Source organism: Protobothrops mucrosquamatus, unplaced genomic scaffold (genome assembly GCF_001527695.2).
Source record: "Protobothrops mucrosquamatus isolate PMUCROS unplaced genomic scaffold, P.Mucros_1.0 scaffold3561, whole genome shotgun sequence".
Taxonomy (NCBI): Eukaryota; Metazoa; Chordata; class Lepidosauria; order Squamata; family Viperidae; genus Protobothrops; species Protobothrops mucrosquamatus.
In genome coordinates, this window is record NW_015389528.1 from 97,916 (window position 1) to 108,650 (window position 10,735).

A 10,735-nucleotide genomic window follows, 5' to 3' on the forward strand; every position below is an offset into this window, starting at 1 on the left:
ATCTGATGACGCGATGAGAGTGGAATAGTAATTAGTTCTAACCACCCTCATCGCCACTAGGTAGGATCTAACATATGTCCTTACCTGTGTTCGGTCGGATTCGGTTCGGCTGGCCCTCCAGCTGCTCTCTAGGCGTCTTTTCCGGCGTTTCATCTCTCTCAGCTCCTCGGTAAACCAAGGAGCCAGTCGAGATCTATGCTGGGTCAGAGGCCGCAAAGGCACGACTCGGTCTAGTGCTGCGGCAGCGGTCGTTTCCCAAGCTGCCGCCTGATCTTTCCCCCCTAGTTTCCCAAGCTGCCGCCTGATCTTTCCCCCCTAGTTTTCTTTCACTTTGCTTTTCTCTGTTAAATGTGATTCTGTGCTCCAGACTTCCTTTTTTGCCAAATTATGTCTCTCGGGTTGCAAAATGCTGCCTTTTCTTGTGCCAAAATGTGATTTTGACCAAGGCATTGAAATTTAGCAGGGATGAAAAAAAATGATAATACCTAGTTCAGTGATGGCGAACCTTTTAGAGACCGAGTACCCAACTGCAACCCAAAACCCACTTTTGTATCGTCGGGTGCCGAGTGGGCATGGCCCATTGGGTGGGTGTGGCCCATTGGGTGGGCATGGCTGCGGTGGTAATGGCAGACTGGGTGGGACTAAAAAGTTCAATCAATCAATTCCAACTTTGCAAGAATTTTTTTCCTGCGAGAAGTTGAAATTGATTGATTAAACCTTTTTTTTTTCCACATGGCTGTGGAGGCCTAAAGTGAAAAGGTTTTATAAAACCCAGCTGAAAGCCTAGGACTGGGGCAATGACACAGGTGCCCACAGAGATGGCTCTGCCTGCCACCTGTGGCACGCATGCCGTAGGTTCGCCACCACGGACCTAGTTGCTAAGTGTGGGCAAAATACTGACAAAAATGCTTGATTTCTTAAAGTCTCTGCAAGAGATGAGGATGGGTAGCAAACTAGATAGAAATGGTTCTGCCAACATGCTTGCGCTCTTCTCTGGAGAGCAAGCTTTGAATGAAATTTTTTCTTTGGGAGTCATGCTGAGTTTCATGATAGCAGTTAACTATCTTTAGCTAAACTTGAAAAGCTAAGCATTCCTGTATGTGTAGATCTGGGATGATCCTGTTTGAGACACCATCACCCCTCTAGGAACATAAGAAAAAGCGAACAATGACTGGGTCAGCTAAGGCTGGCTAGATGCTAGTTTAAGTTCAAATTTGCATTCTGTTGCAAACATTTTGGGGGATCTTGAAGTAGATACCATTTTTCATCCTATTCCTTGAGAGGTTATAAAGACAGAAGTGGAGATTATGTGCACTGCCCAAGCTCTATAGAGAAAGTTTGCTATAAAAATATACTTATGTTCATTACTCACTGTATTGCTGACAATTATTTCAACTTAGATTAAATCCATCTCAGTCTATTTAGCTGACAGATACTGCACAAAAGCAAAGCACAAGATACCTTTTAGGGTCAGTACATGGAATCCAGTTGACCTGTGGGTCTGGAATGTCCTCAAGATAAGGATAAATGGTTTCTCTGGTGAAGAAAAATCCATATATGCCATCTTCTGGAGTCACGATGATATGTGCTCCCTGTCAAAAGAAGTGAAGATAAAACTACTTCCCTTGCAGGACAACCATTTTACCCACAAATGCATTTTAGCAAGTAGTACCTGTTTTGCTGCTTTTTGGATGGCATCTTCATAGATATCAATATTTTGGTTCATCAATTTTAAGGCCTGTTCAGGGGAAACAGGCTTTGTTGTGGCTTCTGGCTGTATGACTACATGTTCGTATACTGCCGCAGTGAATTTGTCCAATGCTAAAGCCTTCAGGCCTCCCAGGAGTATAAAAATAAAAGCATGCTGTAAAGATGAAGAGGAGGCCATTGCTGTGTCCTTATAGACTGGGGAGAGAAAAAACAAGATTGAACAGGGAGATCTAGTGAAGACAGAGTGTTGGCAAAGATCACATATCTAGTCAGATGATCCTGGATAGTGTGATTGCTTCAGCTATTGAGCTGTGATAGAGTGTACCTTGAAATCAGTAACGACCCTGTTGTGTTGTGGGTTTATCGGAGGCATTAAACAGACCGGTTTAATGCAACGACATTTATTGTAACAGAAAACAGAACTGGTTTAACAGACAGCCTGACAGTTATTTATACTTGCCGCCTTTAGGCGGCAACCAATCAATTCAAACAGTGTTTTCCTGCTTAAACTTAAACTTTGCTTTCCCTCCAAAACAGTTGGAGACACATTTAAACCAAAACATATTAACTCTTCGTATCAGTACATAACACCCCTTCCCCCTGGATAAAATGACTTTTTGTACACTTGGTGCACATAGTCTTTGAGGTAGACTGGTGGGTTGCGAGTTCTGCTGGAATGCTGAAAGCAGTTTGTGGTTCCGTATCGACTCGCCTGTTGTCCATGCCGGGTAGACCTGTGCCGCTGCATTCGTCTAAGTCATTGGGCGGCAGAGGCGGTAACCCTGTGCCACTATGTGTTTCCAAGTCATTTGGCAGTGGTGGTGCAAGGCTCCGTGGTGACTCTATCTCTGTGGGCACAGTCTCGGCAGGTGTTGGCGATGCTGGACTAGCAGCTTCACCTGGAATGTCTATAGTCTCTTTTAATTCTGCTCTGGGCTCTGCTTTGTCTGCTGATGCTGCAACTGGTCAATGTGATGTCTGATCCCACGACCATCATCCAGAGCCAGCTCATATGATAGTGGTCCTGACACTTTCATGACTGTAGCAGCCACCCAAGGTGCCCCCTGCCCATAGTTCCTAGCCCAAACATGCTCACCCAACTGTAAATTCCTGGGGGGCTTGGGCTGCGCAGTTTCAGCAGCTATCCTGTCAGGGTGGAGGCAGTCAATCTTTGTAGTGAGCTGACGTCCCCACTTGCAGCTGGGCTGTATCCCATTGCAGTGCTTGGAGTTGTATGCTGGCATAGAAGGAAGTTTGCCAGGCGATGATTCCAGTCTCCCTTAATCAGCCATTTAAGGGACTCTTTAGTGGACCTTACCATCCATTTGGACTGGACGTTGGATGGAACAGAGCCGAAGTGATGTGCCTAATCATATTGGCATTAAGAAATGACTGGGATTCTGCTGCTGTAAATTGTGCCCCATTGTCCAACACGATTACGTCTGGCAGACTATGTGTGGCAAATAGCTGGTGCAGTTCCTGTCTGACTCTGGCAGTAGTCATAGATTGGACAGGTACTACCTCTAAACATTTAGAATAATGGTCCACAACAATAAGGAACACCTGTCCATGAAATGGACCCGTAAAGTCAATATGTACGCGAGACCATGAGGCTTGCGTGGTTTCCCAACGGTGCACAGGTGCCTGGGGCATTTCTGGATGGGTCTCTTGGCAGTCCTGACAGCTCCTTACTTGAGCCTCAATGTCCTTGTCCAGGCCATGCTACCACAAGTAACTTTTTGCAAGTGCTTTCATTCGTACGATACCTGGATGTCCCTCATGCAGAGATTCTAACACTCTGGCTTGCAATTTGGGCGGAACAATTACTCTGCTTCCCAATAGCACACAATCTTTGTGGGCTGACAACTCATCCTTTCTGCATACAAAGTGCAGAAACTCTGGACCTGGTTTATTTTCTGGCCACCCCCTCAACACCCAGTTGAGAACGCGACTGAGTGTTCTGTCAGTGGCAGTTTCAGTGGCCACATCTCCTGCATGTAGAGGTGTCTCTGGAATATCCTGCATTGCCAGGATGTGGGATGCTGGGGCTGGATCTGGCAGAGGCAGTCAGCTGAGTTCATCAGCATGGCCCATTTCCTTTCCAGGCTTATGGACTAGCCTGTATGAATGTGCAGTCATAACGATTGACCAGCGCAGCATCCTTGGTGACAGGATCTGGGGAGTTTGCTTGTCGGCTGTAAAAAGGCCAAGCAGTGGCTTGTGATCTGTAAAAACTGTAAATGGCCAGCCGTATAAAAAGTCATGGAATTTCTTAATTCCAGCTACAATAGCGAGAGCCTCTTTGTCAATTTGAACGTAGTTCCTCTCAGCTGGGGCTAATGTCCTAGAGTAATAAGTAATAGGGGCTTCACGACCATCTGGCATTTGATGGCTTAATACTGGCCTGATGCCATACGGCGAGGCATCACACGCTAATGTCACTGGCAGCTTCTCATTAAAGTGAGCTAACACAGAACTTGAAGATAGCAGTGATTTGACTGTTCTGAATGCCTTGTCGTGGCTGTTTGTCCACACCCAAGGTGCTTTCTTATCTAGCAGGCGGTGGAGTGGTTCTTGTGCAGCAAGAACAAGTGGTAAAAGTTTAATAGTCCTAAGAATGCCTGCAGCTCCCCCTTGGATTTAGGTTTTGGGGCTTGTTGAATAGATTTGAGTTTAGCATCTGATGGATGGATTCCTGCAGCGTTTATCCGGAATCCCAGGAACTCAGTAGAGTCCACACCAATTTGGCACTTGTCCTTTTTCAATTTTAACCCTGCCTCACGGAACCTTTGGAGCACTGCCCTGAGATGTTCAGTTAGGACTGCCACTGATTCTCCTGCAATTAGGACGTCATCGAAATAGGGGCAGATGCCGGGTATATTTTTTAGTGTCCGTTCCATAACGCTCTGGAACAACACCGGGGCCACACTTACCCCAAACTGTAGGCAGACTACTCGAATGCCCCTTTGTGGGTGACGATGGTCTGCGCTTCTGCTGTAGCATTGTCAAGTGGCAGCTGTTGGTACGCTTGTGCCAAGTCTAGCTTGGCGAACAGACGGCCTCCTTGTAGTGAGGCTAGAATGTGGCTTACCATTGGAACTCGGTAAGTGTGTTGCTGAAGGGTCTCATTGATTGTGCACTTGTAGTCTGCACAGATGCGGACATCCCCATTAGGCTTCACTGGGGTCACTATGGGGAGTCTCCCACAGGCTACTGTCCACGGGTTGGAGCATTCCCTGTTGCACTAATTTATCCAACTCCACATCAATTTTTGGTTTTAAAGCGAAGGGCACTCTGCGCGGTTTAATTCTAATCGGGGTGACTGTTGGGTCGATATTTAGGGAAATGGGCGCTCCTCTGTATTGCCCTAGGTCAGAACTAAAGACATCAGCATACTCTTGGCATACTGTTACCAGGTCTGTTGCTTGTGTACAATGGATGCCTATTACAAGGATGCCCAGGGCTTCGAACCAATCCAATCTGATGAACTGGTGCGCTGTCCGTTGATGACTACCATGCTGAGGGGACCCTCAAACTCTTTGAATTTGACCCGTACAGTGGCTTCACCCCTAACAGACACACAGAAGTTTTGGAAATCAGTCAGAATGAGCCTTGACGGCTTGAGTTGAACTCGCCTCTTGCCTTGTTTACAGATGTATTCAAAAGTCTTATGGGAAATAATTGAAAGAGCTGACCCGGTGTCTAGCTCCATAGAACATGGGACCCCTTGAAGTTTGACTTGAAGTCTCAACTTCTCTTTGAGAGGACGTTGGGCTCCCATCCGCTGAATACTTCTCCTCCCTGAACAGTATCCAACCCTGTTCTGTCCCGGGGCCCATCTACCTTTCTGCAGTACGTCTGCAGGGTTGGCTTCTTTCTGGCAACCTCTAAAGACCCTAGCAATGTGGCCTTGCTTCCCACATGCGTGACACATGGCTGCGAAACCTGCACTCAATTCTTTTGTGTTGTCCCCTGCAGCTAGCGCAGTTTAGAGGAATGAATGCATGCTTTGTTGTATGATGCTGTCTAACTGGCTCTTTCTGCAGCTGGTCGATCTCATTGACTTCTTCTGGTTCACTCAGTCTCTCAGTGGTCTCCAGATGTATTGCTGCAGGGCTGGAATGTGTCTTTTGAGGCCGGAGAGCCTTCACTGCTCCGCCGGCAGCCTCATCTGCCATAACCTCCTTCAGAACGTCTTGGAAGGTCAGGTTCTCCTTGGCAAATAGGCGCTGTTGCAACTCACTGTTCAACAGTCCACACACGAGTCTGTCTCTTAGACAATCTTCCAAGTCAGGGAACTCACAATTGCGTGAAGCCTGACGAAGCACTGCCATGAACTCAGCTATTGATTCACATGACTTTTGCTCCCATTGTTCGAACGCGTGACACCAAGCGATGACGGACAGCTTTGGCTCGAAGTACTCTTTTAGCCTCCTCTTTAAGTCTGCATAAGTTACTGATTCGATGGTGGCTAGTGCCACCAGATTCTCGGCAATGTTGAACATGGCCTGACCACACGCGCAGAGTAGAGTAGCTGCTTTCAATCCATCTTCTCTAACCTGGTTGGCCCGCAAGTAGTTGTTCACCCTGGAGATGTAAGAACTCCACTGTTCTGGATGGGAGACATCGAATTCGTTCAGCCTGCCCAGCTTGGCCATGGTAGTATTTTTGTGAGGTCTTGGACTCTGCCTCTCTTGCTGCAAAAGTAGATGAACTGCCTAGATCCTGGGGATGGATCCCTCAGGACCATGTGCCTCCAGTGCGGCTTACTGACAGGCAGGGTGGGGGCGTGGTCCCACCAGGGCTCTGTTGCCTGGGATAACACCCTGTAACTTCACTCCTTCAGCAAGATCCCACCTTCATCGCCATTGTTGTGTAGTGGGTTTATCAGAGGCATTAACCAGACATGTTTAATGCAACAACATTTATTGTAACAGAAAACAGAACTGGCTTAGCAGACAGCCTGACGGCTATTTATACTTGCCGCCTCTAGGCGGGGACCAATCTATTCAAACGGTGTTTTCCTGTTTAAACTTAAACTTTGTTCTTCCTCCAAAACAGTTGGAGACACATTTAAACCAAAACATATTAACTCTTCGTATCAGTACTTAACAGACCCAATGCACTTTGAAATTTTTATGCTTTCAACCATATTTCTATCTTTTTTAAAAGAAAGAACAAACATTTGAATCTGTATGGTTGGATTCAGTCTGAGCAAACAGACATATTATTGTGCTCTTAGTCTTCTTCCTCTTTAAGAAAAAAAAAGAATATTGTACTATTTTTCTATAAATATCCCAGTATTAAATATATAGCGTGAAATCTAGGTTCTCTAGATTACAGGCAGTCCTCAACTTACAAATGGTTGCTTAATGACCAGATTTACGACTGACCCTTCCCAAAAGCTACTTATGGCCCGATTTTGAAGTTACAATGGCCACACTCACCCCTGTTACTGTTAAGTATAGTCTCCCAAGATTAATGCTATTGCCTCAGTTTGCCTTTCTGTTTTCTGGGCAAGAGGGAACACTTCTAAACAAACATTTACAATGGAATAGTTTTTAAAGCAATTATCTTAACTGGAAATAAAACAAAAAACAAGCAAACAACCAATAACATTAAAACTTGTTTCACTCACCTTCCTTCTTTTGCAACTTCTACTTTTTGCTTTACTTTCTGTTTCCAGAAGAATAAGAGGCTGTCCAAAATTATGTCTGGCTGAATGCCTAGAAGGTGCGATTGTTTGTACTGGAGTGTCCCTTCGATTTTGACTTACAGTTAACACATTGCTTTCCTAATACTATTAGGCACCTGGTACAAGCTGATTAGACCTCTCAGACTTCTGTCTGTTTTCTTTCCAGGGAGAAACAAAGTTGCCCATCATTTCAATCTGGCATAATTTCAATCTGCCATAGAAACTGGATAACTATTGTAATGTACTGAGCTTAATTGGGAACAGGTGCAGGGAGCTGCTCTGAAACCGTTAGCAGACCACGTGGCCTGCTGGGCCAGACTTGCTGTCTGATAGGGCTGACTAGTATGCATTTGAGCGGGAGAATACGTTGCATTCATTGGCTGACACCACCCCAAGCTGAATGTATAAATAGGGGGGAGCCATCTTTGTTGAAGTTCTGTTTAGCCTGAAATAAAGAAGTACCTGTTTGTTACTCCTGCCTCTTCAATGCCTACCAACGCAAGAAACAGAACAACTATATACATAAGTATGTATTTTTGATCTCTTCCTGTGATGATGGTTGATGCTATGAATGGAATCGGGAGGGGGGAGAGCCACACGAGAGGACCCATCTCTGGGATGTTGAATTGTTTTAAGTAGCAGAACAGATTTTGACAATGGTGATCTTCGGATCAGTGGAACTGTATACAGTAATATGATGTCAGATATTTTTTTAAGCACCCTGGAGCCTAACAATCCAAGGTCACAGGTGCTTCAGCTCACTGGCTCCCAAACACTTGAGGGATGTTCCTGGGAATAAGCACTAGGATGGTAACACTCCAAATTTACATAGAAAAGGCCCAAGAGTTCTCAACATAAAACATGTATTTAAAAATAACTAGGTGGCATGAAATATAATCACTTTCGATGAGCAGTCTAACCAGCATTCAACGACTTGTACCAGGTGCCTAACATTGCTAAAAAGGCAATGTATTAAATGTTAATTCAACTCAGGCAAAATCCAGTGGACAACCAATTCGATGTAATGTTAAGTTACTAAACTAGAAACCACAAGACCATGAGTTTTCATCCCACCTTGGGTACAAAGCCAGCTGGGTGGCATTGGGCCAATCACTGTCATTCAGCCCCAGAAAGAAGGCAATAGCAAGCCACTTCCAAAATCTTACTGTTATGTACTCCTGGCTACTTTTCTTCGTGACCAGAGGCAAGCTCGCCTGACCAATAACCAGCCAAGACACAGTGAAGGCCTTTTGTTTCATTTATTGCAATAAGCAGGGGGAGAAATTATTAAAGCTTGGTTCTCTCCAAAGTTCCAATCCAAAATATTCGCTTCTTTATACAACCTTGTCCCGACTGCCACATCCCTCCTCATTCCCCATTGGCTGAGGTACTATGAGGTTACACTCTTTCCGACCGCCTCCTACATATTTCCTGCTACATACTAAATCATACATCACATATACATTAAAATTAGGAGATAAATTATGCAAGGTGTGTCAAAAAATATTAATCAGTTACCTATGCTCAGTTACAGTATCTGTTCTCAGTTCTGGGCCCCATTTTTTATGACTTCTTAGAAAAATAGATTCTTTCCCGTTTATCAGTTTTTAATCTTCCCTGGCCAGCCATTTCCTGTTACAATGGTTTTTTACAACTTGTGTTCTTCCTTTTCCCACTCTGAAGACCCAGATAATAATTTTGCCTACATGTTTATCTTTCATGCTCCCTTATGCTACTGTAGGAAGACAGCACACACCCCCTCAGAGAAAGAAATATTTTGTGGAATATTAAAAAGCAGAATATTATATTTCCCAAAGGAATACAGTAATGGAGAAAGAAAACCTTAAAAGACAGAAACCAGCCCCCAGAAACCAGCCCCAGCCCCTCTCCCCCAAGCAGGAACCAGGTCTGTAGAAATGAAGATGTGATAATCCTTTCAGAAAGATTGGAGCCAGGAAGCTTAGAATGATGGAATTAGAAAGACAAAGATCTCACCCAAAGAAACCAAACACTGATGACTAGGACATAGTCATCAGCCACAGCCACAGGGAAGCAGGATATGACTTTTGGGACATAATAGGATTAACCCACCACCATTAGAATACCAGAAAGGCATACTGAAGCTCAGGTCAAAGTTCATGCCACAGGAACAATTCCAAACACAAAAGCCCAAGAAGGTATAAAAACCCACCACTTCCAGCTACATGGGTCAGCTTTCCCAGAGCCACATTTCTGTCTGGCTCTGCTCTTCAAAAAACTACAACCTTCTTTCTAAAGCAGTCTCCATTTTGTTTATTCCTGGCTTGGACTGGACCCTGATTAAGATTATTCTTTCAACACTACCCTTTCCTGGTTCCCATCCATTGTAGTTTCTTTGGTGAGCTTGTTTGTCTCAGTAAGTTTCCACTACACAGCAGATTCAATTTTAAATTTTTCTTTCAATATTGAATTTTGAAGACCATTCACTTATTCCTATCAAATCCCTCCTTTTAATTTTTATTATTCTGAAAGGTCTTCATTATCTTGCTTAGAAAATCTTACAACTATTAATTGTATAATTTCTTCTTTTCTTAAGGTTTTGCTAAAGTGTTTCCTACAGCTTTGGTTAGAGCAGAGACACATAGAGGAATACATTGCAGACATGCACAACACATAAGTCCTATCACCACTAAAAATATCAGGCCAAGAAACAGTTGTCTTAACCATTCCATGTTGGGAAGCCAATTAGTTAACAAACTCCAATCACCCCACATATTTTCATACTTTTATTCAGGAGCTTTTAGCCACTTTCCTGATTCCTTGCGTAATATCAATTACTGCTTCATGAATATCATCTCTAAATCCCAAAAACAAATTTTTATCTTCACTTCCCAGACTGCTCTGATGTGTTGTCTTTAGTAATATTAGAATTAGAATCCACCCCCTCATGATTATTACACAGTGTTCCACACCCACAAATTGGTCCATCACAACAATAATAGCAGCAGCAACCACATTGACAATAAAAAAGACACACATTTACCACTTAATTCTTACAGTTTACAATTCTACATTTTCAGTTTCTAATGGTGTGACTTCTGACTCAGTTATTGGTTTTATTTGTAACAAACCACTTTTATTTCTCTCATGAGTCACCACCAACACCTTTGTTCCTCATCTGGGGTCACCTGGAATTCTAATAGAGATGTTCAAAACAGATAGGAGTTCTGGTCCACCACCCATTCAAGTCCTTTTAAATGTGGCTTTCAGTCCTTGTCCTGGAATGACCATCCAATCTCTTTCAGGTCCAGTTGCCACCTTTGCTCCTGTGTAGTGAGTCCAACCCTTCTT

General features: G+C 44.1%; 1 protein-coding gene across 2 annotated transcripts in view; it reads right to left on the minus strand.

The window, feature by feature from the left end:
• The window catches only part of LOC107297842 (pantetheinase), a 53,800-nt gene extending 46,370 nt beyond the window's left edge, over positions 1-7,430 (minus strand). The window contains exons 1-3 of one of the 2 annotated variants that reach the window (XM_015827202.1): positions 7,349-7,430; positions 1,673-1,905; positions 1,462-1,592 (exon numbers count right to left, since the gene is read on the minus strand). In XM_015827202.1, the coding sequence (XP_015682688.1) occupies positions 1,462-1,592; positions 1,673-1,888 (347 nt within the window). In that variant the 5' untranslated portion in view covers positions 1,889-1,905; positions 7,349-7,430. The remainder of the gene's footprint in view (positions 1-1,461; positions 1,593-1,672; positions 1,906-7,348) is intronic. The other variant, XM_015827203.2, reaches the window with a different exon arrangement.
• Positions 7,431-10,735: the final 3,305 nt, after the last annotated feature.